The 16,661-nt window shown below is 43.5% G+C and overlaps 2 protein-coding genes across 2 annotated transcripts in view; one reads left to right on the forward strand and one right to left on the reverse strand.

Moving 5' to 3' along the window:
• LOC131184502 (immunoglobulin superfamily containing leucine-rich repeat protein-like) overlaps positions 1 to 16,661 on the reverse strand; it is a 195,095-nt gene that overhangs the window by 18,253 nt on the left and 160,181 nt on the right. The window lies entirely within an intron of this gene.
• LOC131184504 (cholesterol side-chain cleavage enzyme, mitochondrial) lies at positions 7,026 to 15,697 on the forward strand. The gene is made up of 9 exons (XM_058155862.1): positions 7,026 to 7,146; positions 7,298 to 7,453; positions 8,408 to 8,607; positions 9,909 to 10,112; positions 10,447 to 10,607; positions 11,505 to 11,671; positions 12,820 to 12,898; positions 14,177 to 14,371; positions 15,338 to 15,697. Exons 3-9 carry the CDS (start codon positions 8,457 to 8,459, stop codon positions 15,458 to 15,460), a joined length of 1,080 nt encoding a protein of 359 aa, XP_058011845.1. The 5' UTR covers positions 7,026 to 7,146; positions 7,298 to 7,453; positions 8,408 to 8,456; the 3' UTR covers positions 15,461 to 15,697.

Raw genomic sequence — 16,661 nt, forward strand, 5'->3', positions numbered from 1 at the left:
TTACAACACTTAATGATAGTCATAGGGTACAAATTTAACACCTAATGATACAACCTTTAATGATACTCATAGGCTACAATTAAGCAATCAGGAAACAATTAAATCGTAAGGATACAAGGAACAAAGTTACAGTCATACAGTCATAAGTGGAAGGAGATGGGTGATGGGAACGATGAGAAGATTAATAGTAATGCAGATCTAGTAAATAGTTTGACAGTGTTGAGGGTATTATTTGTTTAGCAGAGTGATGGCGTTCAGGAAAAAACTGTTCTTGTGTCTAGTTGTTCTAGTGTGCAGTGCTCTATAGCGTCGTTTTGAGGGTAGGAATTGAAACAGTTTATGTCCAGGATGTGAGGGATCTGTAAATATTTTCACGGCCCTCTTTTTGATTCGTGCGGTATACAAGTCCTCAATGGAAGGCAGGTTGGTCAAGTTATGATCAAGTTATGCCATTACTTTGGGCAGTTGGACACTAGAATGTAAAATTTAACTTTTTCCCCCTCTACTAGATCAGCAAAGGCCATTTTATATCACAAGCAAGTATGAGTCAGTGTGGATATCTGCATGGCATAAAAACACGATAACCGCTGATAACCAGGGAACAAATTATCTTCAAATGTGGCTATTGCAAGTCAGGATGTTCTGTTCGCTATCCAGATTTTGGGTGAAGTTAAGAACCACGATCTTCTGACTCCTTTTTGGAACTCTGAGTTCCTTAATAACTTTAGAGTCCCTGAACTTTTATCAAGAATTCCCCAGTGAGCTACATTTAGTCATAAAGGCTCTCAGCTGACATTGCTCGTGGCATCGTTTTTTTTTCAGAATGAAAATAGATAAAAAATATTGGATGCAACTACATACTTGGTTAGAAAAAATGACAAAGCAACATATAGACTTGAAACCAGAGATATTTTTGTTGGGCATTCTACCGGAAAAGGGATGTGGGATAAAAAGATTATATATCTGGTCTTGCATACATTAAACTGCAGCTAGAATTGTATTTGCACAACAATGGAAAAAATGACGAGATTCCGTCTGAAGGGAATGTAATTAAGAAACGATTAGAATGTGCAGAAATGGATAGATTAATACAGGGGTGAAATCCAGCAGGTTCCGACAGGTTCTGGAGAACTGGTAGCAGAAATTTTGAGCAGTTCAGAGAACCCGCAGCGGAAATTTTGAATAATTCGGAGAACTGGCAAATACCACCTCTGGCTGGCCCCAGAGTGGGGTGAGAATGGAGATTTTGCAGTATCCTTCCCCTTCCATGCCCACCAAGCCACGCCCACAGAACCGGTAGTAAAAAAAAAAATGAATTTCACCACTGGATTAACGCTTACTATTAAGGATAAAGAAGAAAATGAATATATTTTGATATGGGATATGTTCTATCAATGGCTAGACAATAGAAACAGAAGTTAGAAAGGAGGAGATATAGAGAGAGAGTTGGAGATACACAGACAGAGTTAGAGTAGGGTTTGGAGGCAGCTAAATAAATTAACTCCGTTTTGGAATGCAAGTACAAAGCTTTTGGGGATTTTTATGCGCAGATGTTCATCTGTTTGAAATTCTAATTGCAAAGTATTCAATGCCCTTCACCTTTTCTTATATTCTTTTTCTTGCTTTTTGGCAAGAACCCAATCCTTTAATCTCATTTTTAACCATTCCGCCCCCCCCTCCCCCCCACCACACTCCTTCTCATTTCTGTGTCTGGTCGGCAATTTTTGAGTGCTAAGAGAACACAGCGACCCACAATTTTTCTTCTCTGCTGGCAGTTTTGACTGCAATGAGAAAACGTAACCAAGTTGTGTATTGGATAATAGCATTTACCTTGTTTGGTCCCGAAGAGGCAACTGGGAGATACCATTTTCAAAGCTAGGCATTCCAGCAGAATAGTCCTCTGTTGGGATGACAAGCGTAGAAAAATGAAATTGCAATGCCTACCTGGTGGATTCATAATTCAGTTAAGAATCGGTCACAGATCAGTTCCTGACAGTCCTCATGGCAAGCTATGTACAAACTCAATATTAATGAAATCCACTATCTTGCAGGTTCTCATATGTACACACATTTCTCAGTATGTACTTTGTTTTCCAAAACTGTAATCTCTCGTTTTCTGTTCTGTACTGTCTCTAATACTTTTAAAGCAATTCTTATCATCTCTCTCTCTCTCTCTCTCTCTCTTCTATCTGCCTGCCTGCCTCTCTCTCTCTCCATCCATCCATCCCTCTCTCCCCCCTTCCCCTCTCTCTTCTCTATCTGCCTGCCTGCCTCTCTAGCCATCCATCCATCTCTCTCTATCATCTCTATCATCTCTCTCTCTCTCTAATCTCTCTATCATCTATCTATCCATCCATCTCTATCTCTTTCATCTATCTATCTATCTATCTATCTATCTATCTATCTATCTATCTATCTATCCATCCATCCATCCATCTCTCTCTTTCATCTCTCTCTCTCTCTGTCTCCATCCATCCATCCATCCCTCTCTACCCCTCCCCCTCTCTTCTCTATCTGCCTGCCTGCCTCTCTATCCATCCATCTCTCTCTATCATCGCTATCATCTCTCTCTATCATCTCTCTATCATCTATCCATCCATCCATCTCTATCTCTTTCATCTATCTATCTATCTATCTATCTATCTATCTATCTATCTATCTATCTATCCATCCATCTCTATCTCTTTCATCTATCTATCTATCTATCTATCTATCTATCTATCTATCTATCTATCTATCTATCTATCTATCTATCTATCTATCTATCTCTATCCATCTGTCTATTAGTCTATCTATTAGTCTGTCTAGCATCTATCTATCTATCTATCTATCTATCTATCTATCTATCTATCTATCCATCCATCCATCCATCTCTCCCTTTCATCTCCATCTATTAGTCTGTCTATCTATCTATCAGCTATCCATCCATCCATCCATCCATCCATCCATCCATCCATCCATCCATCCATCCATCTCTCTCTTTCATCTCTCTCTCTCTTTCTCTCTCTCTCTCTCTCCATCTGTCTATTAGTCTGTCTCTTGTCTATTATCTATCTATCTATCTATCTATCTATCTATCTATCTATCTATCCATCCATCCATCCATCCATCCATCCATCCATCTCTATCTCTTTCATCTATCTATCTATCTATCTGACCAGGGACTTCAGAGGACCTGGAGTCTTCAGCAGTCTGAACAACTGCTATGCTAAACAGAGTTGACCTCTCTTGACCAAAACTTCCAGGCTGATTGAGATGAGTAGAAATGGCAGGGAAAGGGGGCATTGCTGATTGACTCAGAACAGTTCAGAAGTTGTTTCCCATGGTGGCCTTGCTCCAATGGAGTCATTCAAGTAGGGATTGGACAGAGGCAATCAACGGTTGCTTGATTTTTGCACCAAGGAGAAATTTGGTCTTGCTGGGCATCCCTGGAGCTAACATTCTGCAATAAAGGCCAGCTCTAAATGTAACCTGCGAGACGTCATCGTTTATCACAGAGCTCTTTTGGAAAGGAACAAACATTTATCAACTCTTTACTAGTTTAAGTCTGGCTTAGAGCCTTTCTCAGGGGTGGGCTGCTGGGGGTTCGCAGGGGTTCAGGAGAACCTCTAGCTAAGATTCTGTGCAGTTCGGAGAACCCCCAAATCCCACTCCTGTGTGGCCCCGCCCACCCCACCCAGCCCCTCCCAGGAGTCCCCACGCGGCCCGTTTTGGATGCAGGTAAGTACAGGACATGCCCGGAGGCTCGGGGAGGGCAAAAAAAATGGGCCTACCTCTAGAGGTCCTCCAGAGCCTGGGGAGGCTGTTTTCACCTTCCCAGAGGCTCAAGGAAAGCCTCCGGAGCCCGGGGAGGGCAAAAAGACCCCCCCTCCAATGTGGTGCAGGAGGCTGACTAGGCCACACCTACCATGGCCACGCCCACCCAGTAACTGGGCAGAGAACCCCTTGCTAAAATTTTTGAAGCCCACCCCTGGCCTTACTTATTTATTCAGACGGTTGAAAATAGAAAGTTTTGCATTGGAGGAAAAAAATAAAAATAAATATTACCCTTAATAGCTGCATGCCCCCCAATAACACCTTATCATACCGAGTGTGGAGAAATGGCTTGAAAGGCAACAAGTGCCCTTGTGATGTCAGTGTTTGTGCGTACAAACACACACACACACACACACAAAGTTTTGTTTATTTGTTTTTGAAAAATGCGATGGGAAGACAGGCTAGGATTCAGAGCGAACGTGATTGGTCGATCTTCATCCTTGAGCAGGCCATTCCCCGGCTATAAAACTTCCAGTTTTGGAGGTCTCCTATCATTTTCAAGGACTTTGGCCTCCAGTGCTGGTTTCTGACGCCCCTCCCTCCTTTTTTCACCCCATTTTATTTTTTTCCCTTCCTTTGGTGTGGAAAAAAAAAATGCTGCTCAGGACCCATCCTTTCCTTCCTGCTTTGGGCATCTCCAATTCTTTGCGGACCCTGTTCTGCCCTGAAGATGCATCCAAGCCTGGCATTCTCCAACTTCGCACAACTTCCAGTGCTCCAGCCCAGGAGAACCCACTGAAGCCCTTCAGCGATTTGCCGGGAAATTGGAAAACCAGTTCTATCTTTAATCTCTATCAATTCTGGAAGGACGATGGTTTCCACAACCTTCACAACATTATGGTGGACAAATTTCAGGCCTTTGGTCCTATTTATAGGTAAGCAGGGGTAGGGTAGGGGGTGGGGGGGGGTCGCTTAGACCGGGTGGGATTCTGCTCTCTTTCTTAAACTTTTTCCATTCTTCTTCCTCAGACTAAAACATTGCATCCCTCTGCTTTGATCAGGATGATTTGCAGCTTTAACAGATGCTGGGTTGTTGTTATAATTTTTTTTCTGGAAATTTACTGTCACTTACTGGCTGGTTTCCCCCTTCAAGGGTTGCAATAATTCTTCTCTTTTTTCCCGCTCCCTGTCTCTGGTTTGCTTCAAACATTCCTCTATTACTGCCAGGACCGAGGTCCTCGGTGCCCTCTGAATTTGGTGGTTTTCTGGCAGATGTTTCATTACCCAGACTAGGTAACTTCATCTGACGTTCCCTAGTTTGGTAATGAAACATTAAACTTTTAACATTAAACATTAACATTAAACATTAAACATTAAACATTTAATGAAACATTAAACATTAAACATTAAACTGATTTTAACAAATTTTTAAACTTTTATTAACTAATTTTAAATGGGGTTTTTAGTTTATTGTATATTTTTTACTTTCCAGGCCAATTTTAAAATAAGTTTTTTAACTGCACTTTTAAACTGTATATTGTACCGTCTGTTTTATTCTTGCCTGTACACCGCCCTGAGTCCTTCGGGAGAAGGGCGGTATAGAAATCAAATAAATAAATAAATAAATAAATAAATTTTTGCAAGAAAGCCACCAAGATCAAAAGAGCACCTTTTGAGGACCTTATCGGTCAATCTGAAGCCAGGCATATTCTCTTTTATTGCTTCCCCTGTTAGTCTTCCTTAGAGGCCATTGCAATGGGAAATACAGTATTTAAAATTAACGGTATTTAAAACAGCATTTTAAATACTGTTTAAAGAATATTGTATAAAAAATACGGTTTAAAAAATACTTTAAAGAAATACAGAAATATTTAATAGAATAGAATAGAATAGAATAGAATTTTATTGGCCAAGTGTGATTGGACGCACAAGGAATTTGTCTTGGTGCCTATGCTCTCAGTGTACATAAAAGAAAAGATACGTTCATCAAGGTACAACATTTACAACACAATTGATGATCAATAAAACTCTGTAGTTTCTTCCCCAAACCCCCAAAACTTTAACCTTAGACTGTCTACTGTATAAAAAATACTGTTTAAAAATACTGTAAAGAAATACAGTATTTAAAACTTTGTAGTTTCTTCCCCAAACCCCGAAAACTTTAACCTTAGACTGTCCACTGTTGACCTCACCCCCATTCCTAAGAGGTCTGTAAGGGGCGTGCATAAGAGCACCCGCATGCATACCGTCCCTGTTCTAATATTCCTTTTTACTTATTCTTTTCATGCATCCAAATTATGTTTATACTTTTACCTGTTATCTTATATATGATTGACAAAATAAAAAAAAAAAAATACAATCCAGAAAATCAGGGGGTCGTCCTTCCAGATGGACACTCAAGATCTCTTAAAAGCAATCAGTTCTGACAATTTCCTTTAAACCTCTGACTGAAGGGTGGTGGTTGTTTTTTAAAAAAGAAGGGATATAGGGGAGTTTGCAACAGAGAAAGTTGTGCTCCTGGTTCCCCCCTGAATTTTCTTCCATTTCATCTCTTCGATGAATATCCTGAATATTTCCTATGCTAAGAAATAGAACAGACCTGCAAACTCCAGAGGGTTTAATTTTCCCAAAACACTTTATTTCTCCTCTTTCTTCATCTTCCTCCTCCTTCTCCTTCCTTCTCCTCCTCCTCCTCCTCCTCCTTTCTCCTCCTCTTTCTTCACCTCCTCCTTTTTCCTCCTCCTCTTTCTTTCTCCTCTTCTTTCTTCATCTTCCCCTTCTCCTCCTTCTCCTTTCTCCTCCTCCTCCTCCTCCTCCTTTCTCCTCCTCTTTCTTCACCTCCTCCTTTTTCTCCTCCTCTTCTTTCTCCTCTTCTTTCTTCATCTTCCCTTCTCCTCCTTCTCCTTTCTCCTCCTCTTCCTCCTTCTTTCTCCTCCTCTTTCTTCATCTCCTCTTCCTCCTCCTCCTCCTCCTCTTCCTCCTCCTTTCTCCTCCTCTTTTTTCACCTCTTCTTTCTCCTCCTCTTCCTCCTTCTTCCTCCTCCTCTTTCTTCACCTCGACTTCCTCTTCCTCCTTTCTCCTCCTCTTTCTTCATCTTCTCCTTCTCCTCTTCTCCTTTCTCCTCTTCCTCCTTCTTTCTCCTCCTCTTTCTTCATCTCCTCTTCTTCCTCCTCCTCCTTTCTCCTCCTCCTCCTCCTCCTTTCTCCTCCTCTTTTTTCACCTCCTCTTCCTCCTCCTCCTTTCTCCTCCTCCTCTTTCTTCACCTCCTCTTTCTCCTCCTCCTCTTCCCACCCTCCCTCTCCTTCTCCTACATTCAACGAACACCATCCCTTCTAGCCCTGATGATGTTATCTAGTTAGGTAATGAAACATCTGCAGCAAAACAACCAAGGTCAGAGAGCTGATCATTTCCTTCCCAGTCTTTAACCCAAGACTGCTACTATTGCTGGGGGAAACTGGGCACCCACGACTTCAATCACTTCAAGCCTGTGGCACCATCCAGCCTTTAATGCCTAAAGTGAGGTACCGATATGTCTTCTCAGGGAGAAACTGGGCAGCTATGAGAGCATCAACATTATTGATCCTGAGGACGCCGCCATCCTCTTCCGATCGGAAGGCTTATACCCGGAGAGATTTACTGTGCCTCCTTGGATCGCCTACCGGAACTTCCGTAACAAGCCGTGTGGTGTTCTCCTGAAGTAAGAAGTCCATGAGATGTAGGGGGGGCTGGCCCATGGGTTTTCTGAGGAGACAATGGCCACCAAGACACTGACTGGACCAGAACCAAGGGTTGGGGCTGGAGATCCTTCAGAAAGAGAGAAATCGGGAGCTCGCTTGAGCCTGAGGGTGATTTGGTCATGGGGAGAGAGGGGAGAGGATTTTATTTCTCCATTTCTTCTTCAACTTGCTTTACAATTTCTTTTTGCCATTGATGAGCTGGCTTGATTGTAGAGTAGAGTAGAGTAGAATAAAAGAATAGAGTAGAGTAGAGTAGAGTAGAGTAGAGTAAAATAAAGAAATAGAGTAGAGTAGAGTAGAGTAGAATAAAGGAATAGAGTACAGTAGACTAGAGTAGAGTAGAATGGACTGGACTGGACTGGACTGGACTGGACTACAGTAGAATAGAATAGAATAGAATAGAATAGAATAGAATAGAATAGAATAGAATAGAATAGAATAGAATAGAATAGAATAGAATAGAATAGAATATGGCTGGGCTGGGCTGGGCTGGGCTGGGCTGGAAGGGGCCTTGGAAGTCTTCTAGTCCAGCCCCTTGCTCAAGCAGGAGGACCTATTCTATTTCAGATAAATGGCTGTCTAGTTTCTTCTTAAAAACCTCCAGTGAAAACTGGTCACAAGTCACCTTTTTCAGTCCCATTGTAACTTCAAACGACCACTAAACGAACGGTTGAAAGTTAAGGATCTCCTGTATAAGGATGGAAATCTCCTGCTTACAAATACCAGCCCTTCCTCAACCCCCATATATATCATTGACCATTTTAACCCCTCCTGAGGATGATCCCTTCTTCACCAGCTTGAAGAGGAAGAGCTGACAAATCGGAGAAATTATGACCGAATTAGAATAAGTTGGAATAAATTGGAATAATAAGTCAACCTTGGAATGACTTATTATTATTATTTTAACTTTCTAGGAAAGGAGACAGTTGGCGCCAGGACCGCCTAGCCCTCAACAAGGAAGCCATGTCCCTCAAAGTCACAGATAACTTCATACCTCTCCTGAATGAAGTCGGGGAAGATTTTGTCAAGAGGATGGAGATGAAGGTTGGAAGCAATCCACAAGACAAATGGACAACCGATCTGACCCATGAGCTTTTCCGGTTCGCCTTGGAATGTGAGTGGAAGGGAATGGGTTGGGTTGGGTTGAGATGGGTTGGGTTGGGTTGAGATGGGATGGGTTGGGATGGGTTGGGTTGGGTTGGGTTGGGATGGGATGGGTTGGGTTGGGTTGGGATGGGTTGGGTTGGGTTGGGTTGGGATGGGTTGAGATGGGTTGGGTTGGGATGGGTTGGGATGGGTTGGGTTGGGTTGGGTTGGATTGGGATGGGATGGGATGGGATGGGTTGGGTTGGGTTGGGATGGGAAGGTTGAGTTGGGATGGGATGGGTTGGGTTGGGTTGGGATGGGATAGGTTGGGTTGGGTTGGGATGGGATGGGATGGGAGGAGGGGGAGTCTCAAGAATTAGACAACCATGTATTTTTTTTCTCCTACATAGACTACAGGTAGTCCTTGACTTGCAACAGTTCACTTAGTGACCATTCAAAGTCACAACAGCACTGCAAAAAATGTGACTTATGACTGGTTTTTTTTCACACGTACTACTTTTGTAGCGTTCCTGTGATCATGCGATCCAAAATCAGATGCTTGGCAACTGGTCCATACTGATGATCCTTGCTGTGTCCCAAGGGAGGGTGTCGCGTGATCCCCTTTTGCGTCTTTTTGACAAGTAAAATCCACGGGGCAGCCAGATTTACTTCACGGCTGTGTGACCAACTTATCCACAGCAGGGATTCACTTAACAATGACAGCAGGAAAGGTTGCAAAATGGGGCAAAATTCGTTTGACAAATATCTCTCTTAACAACGGAGATTTGGGATTTTTGGGAATTCAAATAATTTAACAACCGGTTCTCTGCCCTAATGACTGGCTGAGTGGGCGTGGCCATGGTGGGCATGGCCAGGGGGTGTGAAAGGCAGCACTCGATGTCCTGCACACCCCTGGTAGCGAAAACAGGCCTTGGCAGGGCCACGCCGCACCTCACCACCCCCGTGCTCCGTTCTGGACTTAGTAGGCTGCCTGTCGTGTCCCACTCCTCCGCTGAGAGTGGGCAAGACACAACACCGCCCTGCAACTTACCTAGGAGCCAAAATGGGTTACATGGGTACTCCTGGAAGAGGAGGGGCCACCCAGCAATTTAACTACCGGTTCGTCCAAACCATCCTGAACCGGCTGAATCCCACCACGGATGTTATCTAGCTGGGTAATGAAATGTCTGCAAGAAAACAACCCAGCTCAGAGAGCATCAAGGACCCCACAGGGACAGATGTGATGCACAGCAAATTCATTAGAAGGTGATCTCTCCCCTTGTGGGAGACCCGATCTTGATATCTTCATCCATCGCTCTTTTCCCACAGCTGTGTGCAACGTCCTCTATGGGACCCGGTTGGGACTTCTTCAGGATTTCATTGACCCCGAGGCGCAGAAGTTCATCGATGCCATCACCTTGATGTTTAATTCCACAGCACCCATGTTGTACATACCACCAGAATTTCTGCGCAGGATCAACTCCAAGTTTTGGCAGGACCACGTCAAAGCTTGGGATGTCATCTTCATGCATGGTGAGTGGGCCCGTGTGGCAGTTGTGTGATCCTTCACCCTTCCAATCATCTCCCAGTGACAGAACAGAAAGTGGCTAGTCTGGTGAGAACTTGGTGAGGAACAGAAGTGGTATTCAGCCGGTTCCGACTGATTCTCCTGAACCGGTAGCGGAAATTGCGGGTGGGGATGACGTGTGAGTGAAGCTATCCAGCGCACGCACACACATTTGCAAACCGGTAGGGAAAGTAAGTGAATACCACCCCTGGTGAGGAAGCTTCCATGGTGATGTTATTGTTTCAATAAAATCGTATTGTATTTATTGTTATGTCTACCTCTACGTCTCCATCTCACCAGCCGACAAATGTATACAGAACATCTACCAAGACCTCTGTTTTAACCAGACACGTGCCAAAGAATACCGAGGTATTCTCTGCAGCCTTTTGGTACAGAACAAGATGCCAATAGAAGACATCAAAGCCAGCATAACCGAGATGATGGCAGGAGGAGTGGACACGGTAAGGAGAGACCTCGACAGGTTCTTCAGATGTCCCCTTCAAATGGTTGCTTTGATTCTACTCCAGAGGTCTTCAAACTTGGCAGCTTTAAGACTTGTGGACTTCAACTTCTGCCAACCTACCATGTTTTCCCCAAAATAAGACCTTATCTTATATTTTTTGAACCCCGAAATAAGCACTTGGCCTTCTTTACGGGGAGGTCTTATTATTTTGGGGTGCGTGGAGCAAGACGGGACTCCTCTTGCCGTCTTACCTGATTCCCAGCTCTGTCTCCCTAACCCTAACCAGAGAAAATGGCGGGGACCAGCTGCGCATGCGGTTAAGTATTTTCAGGGAGGGCTTATTTTGGGGGAGAGCTTATTTTAGCACATGTACTCAAAAACGCGGTTGGGCTTATTATCAGGGGATGTCTTATTTTCAAGGAAACAGGGTAGCAGTTTGAAAGTACGTTAAAAATGCAAGTAGAAAAATAGGGACCACCTTTGGTGGGAAGGTAACAACATTCCGTGCACCTTTGGCATTTAGTCATGCTGGCCACATGACCACGGAGACGGCTTTGGACAGCGCCGGCTCTTTGGCTTTGAAACGGAGATGAGCACCGCCCCCTAGAGCTGAAAACAACTAGCACAAATGTGCAGAGGAACCTTTACTTTAAAACATTAAGAAGGTCCAGAGATACTCCAGTGCAGTTAGAAACCTTGAATCTTGTACACTAAAAAAGGGGTTTCCAAACATGGCAACTTTAAGACTTGTGGACTTCAATTCCCAGGATTCCCTAGCCAGCCCACAAGGTTGGAGACTCCTGCACTAAAGGAAGTACAGACATTTTTGCAGGGGTGGCTTAGAAGACTCACTTAAGGACGCACCCATGACCCGATATTATGTATTTTCATTCAGACTTCCATCACCCTCCAGTGGGCTCTGTATGAACTCGCTCGCACGCCACACCTTCAGGAGCAACTGAGGTCTGAAATCTCTGCAGCCAAAGCATCTTCCCAGGGAGATGTTGCGAAGATGATGAAGTCCACCCCGTTGCTCAAAGCAGCCATCAAAGAAACACTAAGGTACAAAATGTCAAAAAAAAATAAAATTCCTGTTGGTCAACTCCTGATGTTTGAATGTGCTACACAGTTCAACATGGGGCTACTTTCAAGACAGGTGTTGAGGGAATTATTTGTTTAGCAGAGTGAGGGCATTCGGGAAAAAACTGTTCTAGTGTCTAGTTGTTCTGCTGTGCAGTGCTCTACAACGTCGTTTTGATGGTAGGAATTGAAACAGTTTATGTCCAGGATGTGAGGGGTCTGTAAATATTTTCACAGCCCTCTTTTTGACTCGAGCAGTATACAGGTCCTCAGTGGAAGGCAGGTTGGTAGCAATTGTTTTTTCTGCAGTACTAATAATCCTCTGAAGTCTGTGTCTTTCTTGTTGGGTTGCAGAACCGAACCAGACAGTTATAGAGGTGCAAATGACAGACTCAATAATTCCTCTGTAGAACTGGATCAGCAGCTCTTTGGGCAGTTTGAGCTTTCTGAGTTGGCGCAGAAAGAACATTCTTTGTTGTGCTTTTTTGATGATATTTTTGATGTTAGCTGTCCATTTTAGATCTTGCGATATGGTAGAACCTAGAAATTTGAAGGTCTCTACTGTTGATACTGTGTTGTCTAGTATTGTAAGAGATGGAAGTATGGAAGACTTCCATAAATGGGGACATTAGGACAGGGACGATAGGCGCGCTAGTGCGCTTATGCACACTCCCTTTATGGACCTCTTAAGAATGGGGTGAGGTCCACAGTAGACAGTTTGAGGTTGAAGCTGTGAGGGTTTGAGGATGTAACAACGGAGTTGAGTAGAGCATTCCAGGCATTGACCACTCTGTTGCTGAAGTCGTATTTCCTGCAATCGAGTTTGGAGCGATTTACCTTGAGTTTGTATCAATTGTTTACCTGTGTATTATTGCAGTTGAAGCTGAGGAAGTCGTTGAAGAAGCTGAATATCTTTCCAAGTTTAATTTTTTCCCCAGTAGGTTAGAAGGAATTGTTGAAGACATTGAGGAATTTGGTGAAGAAAAGTCTCGGAAAAATGTCCCAAAGAGTCACACATTGTCTAGTAGTTTAGAATTGTTGTTGAATCCTATGTTTAGACTCCTTGGGCTGGAAAAAATAATTTTTAGATCATAACTGTCTCTCATCTTCTTCCTCTGATTCCACTCCAGGCTTCATCCAGTTGCAGTGACGTTACAGAGATACACAACCCAAGAGATTGTCCTTCAAAATTACCGTATCCCTGCCAATGTGAGTACCATATTTTTCAGACTATAAGATTCACCGGAGTATAAGACACACCAAGATTTCAAAGAGGAAAACAAGAAAAAAAGTTTTTGCCCTCCCCAGCCCCCAGGAACACTCTGCAGGCCTCCAAAACCCTCTGTGCATCCCGTTTTTGCAAAAAACGACCCTGTTTTTAGCAAAACGGAACGTGCAGGGCAGGGTTTCTGGAAGAACAAAAATGGCTGTTATTTGCTGTATAAGACACACAAAAATTTCCACCCTCTCTTGGAGTGGGGAGAGAATGTGTGCATTATATTCTGAAAAGTAGGGTAATCTGATAATGAAGATGACTGTTTTTAACAAATTTCAAGCCCTGCCTTTTCTCCAAAGTTCTGAAGTTGGTGAAGGAGCATTCCACACTTGAACGAGCTGCAGCAGATTATTCCATACTTACAAGAAAAAACTGTCTCAACTCCTACCCTCAAAACAACACTGTATAGAGCATGGCACACCAGAACAACTCGACACAAGAACAGTTTTTTCCCAAACGCCATCAATCTGCTAAACAAATAATTCCCACAACACTGTCAACTATTCACTAAATCTGCACTACTATTAAACTTCTCATCGTTCCCATCATCCATCTCCTTCCACTTATGACTGTATAACTGTAACTTTGTTGCTTGTATTCTTACGGTTTATATTGATATTGATTGGTTCCTGATTGCTTATTTGTACCCTATGGCTATCATTAAGTGTTGTACCTTATGATTCTTCATGAATGTATCTTTTCTTTTATGTACACTGAGAGCCTATGCACCAAGACAAATTCCTTGTGTGTCCAATCACGCTTGGCCAATAAAAAATTCTATTCTATTCTATTCTATTCTATTCTATTCTATTCTATTCTATTCTATTCTATTCTATTCTATTTCATCCAATTCTATTCTATTCTATTCTATTCTATTCTATTCTATTCTATTCTATTCTATTCTATTCTATTCTATTCCTATTTCATTCTGTTCCTATGTCTTCTATTTCTATTCTGTTCTGTTCTGTTCTATATATTGGTTTGAGACCATCTTCCCACGGGTGACTCGTATTGTCTTCTAGGATCACCTAATCTATTGTGCTGGTGAGATAAACATTGTCCTCATGGATTGTGTGCTGGCCCAAGGATGGTTGAAGACCTCTAGAAGTTGCCAGAAGTCGTTCTTCTTGATGCTAGTTTTAATCTTGTTTAGATACAACTCATAAAATCCACATTTATTTCTTTTTCCCCATCCCAACTTTTCTTCACAGGTATTAGTCCAGGTAGGACTTTATGCGATGTTTCGGGATTCCAGATTTTTCTCCAAACCTCTGCAATTCAACCCAGAAAGATGGATTAAGACTGAGGACCCCAAATATTTCAGGGGATTAAGTTTTGGCTTTGGGCCACGTCAATGTCTTGGCCGCAGAATTGCCGAGATGGAGATGCAGCTGTTTTTGATCCATGTAAGTCCAGTTCTGCCACCAACTCAGCATGGAAGACAGAATGGAGAAATGCGGAGAGGGTGGGACGGTTCTTTGTCTTACACTTATATGTCTGGGAAAGTCCTCAGCTAGCATTTTAGACGATTGTATAAGAATCATGACTTGGCAGATCAGAGCCAAATCAGGTGACATGATGTCAGAAGAGAATATTTTAAGCTCAGGATGGAACGGTGGGGTCCTTGCAGATGTTCCATCACCCAACTAGGTAATATCTTCTAGGTAACATCAACAGTGGACTGATGATATTACCTAGTTGGGTTATGAAATGTCTTGAAGAAAACAACTGAATTCATAGGGAACCAAGGACCCCACAGCATTCCTCCTCCTCTTCCTCCTCCTCTTCCTCCTCCTCTCCCTTCTCCTCGGGTCATAAAACCCCCACAAGAAAATAACCGAGTGTCAGTTTTAGAAGACATATTAGGCGGGAAGTTTCCATGCTGCCACCTTCTCATGCGTGGGAAATTAGGAGTGGGGGGATTTAGTAGAGGGGTTGTCTTTAGACATAATAGCATTCTTCCTGTCGATCAAGGTCAGGCCGATCCTGCATCTGGAGGAGGAGTGGTCCGAATGCTGTCTCGAGATGGGACGGTTGGCGATTGCAGCATGTGATCGACTGAGGAGTGAGGGGATGGTTTTGGGGTTTTTTGATTTACTGAGGGAAAACCTGGACCTCTCAGATTCGGGTTTTCCCAGATGTGCCAGTTTAGCTATCCTAGTAAACGGAACTTTGAAAGATGCTTGCTTCACAGTTTTCACTTGGAGTTGGGGTTTTTTTTTCTGGAACGCTGACACCAAGCTTAGACAGCTCAGGTGACACTCTGGCCAATCCTTGCTAGGTAGAGACAGGTTTTGAAGTTTGAGGCTGGTGATTTGGCAGCCCTATGTGACTTCCTCTGGTTTATTTCCCCTCCCTCTCTTCTCCTTCAGATGCTGGAAAAATTCAAGATTGAAATAAAGAGAGGCATGGAGATTGGTACCACTTTTGGCCTTATCCTGATTCCGGACAAGCCAATCTATTTGACGCTACGGCCTCATCGTTCCCATCAGTGAACTGGGTGAAATTTTCCAGAAGCGACTGGCGCCTCTTTTCAAAACACTCGGAGAAAGGACGGAGTTGCCCGCTCGGCTCTTAGGGATCGCAGCCGAATGATGTTCCCAATGTCAGATGTTTACTAAACGCAGAACTCAAACCAAGGTTTGGGTTGCAGCAGGATAAGTCTGGCTGCCTTGTTTTGTTTTGTTTTTACTCATATAATACAATTTAGATCAGGAGTCTCCAACCTTGGTCCCTTTAAGACTTGTGGACTTCAACTTCCAGAGTCCCTCAGCCAGCAAAGCTGGCTGAGGAACTCTGGAAGTTGAAGTCCACAAGTCTTAAAGGGACCAAGGTTGGAGACCCCTGATTTAGATAAGAACAAAGAAAATTCTCCTGCCCAGATCTTCCTGTACATGAGGCACTCTACTAAGTTTAACGTTATTAAATTTAAGAAGATTCCTTCTCACTGGATGTAAGTACCTTCTAGGTGCGTGATGTTAAACTTATGGCACGCGTGCCCAAGGTGGCATGCGAAGCCATGTAGCCCAGCAGACCCGGCCTTCCATTTTTGTCTTCCGGGTTTCTGCCATGCAGGCGTGCGCGACGATCAGCTGTCCTTTGTGTGCACGGCAGTGCCCAAAACAGCTGTGCGCATGCATGCCAGCCAGTTGATTGTCGGGTGCACGTGCGAGTCAGAACCTGGAAGTTCAGCTTTTCCAGAGCACGATCCTTTCGCGCATGTGGCAGTGCCGAAAACTAGCCTGCACAGCTGATCGTCGGACATGCATGCACGCTAGAACCTGGAAGTTCAGCTCCTCCGGAGCGCGGCCCCAACGAGCACGCACGCATGTGAGGTTTCTCCGCAAGCATTTTGGCACTTGGTGCCAAAAAGCTTCACCATCACTGTTCTAGGTGGTCTGACGTTGCATCTCATCCATCTTTGCGTTTTCCATAATGTCCAACCAGATCCCTTTGGGAAGTTTTCAAAGATGGTATGACATTTATAGGGTCTCTCAACTCTTGATTTCTCCTCTTGGGCAATGGCAGAAGGCTACTTCTGACGACAGAGGCTGCGTTGAGTTGCCAAGGGCAACATTTTTTGATTGACCTCTTATCTGTCCATTTCTCTAGCCCTTTATTAATGATATCTCTGTCATGGCCATTGCAACCTTCTGAGTCATTTTATGTTAATGATCTGTTAAATGAAATAAAATT

Source organism: Ahaetulla prasina, chromosome 13 (genome assembly GCF_028640845.1).
Source record: "Ahaetulla prasina isolate Xishuangbanna chromosome 13, ASM2864084v1, whole genome shotgun sequence".
NCBI lineage: Eukaryota > Metazoa > Chordata > Lepidosauria > Squamata > Colubridae > Ahaetulla > Ahaetulla prasina.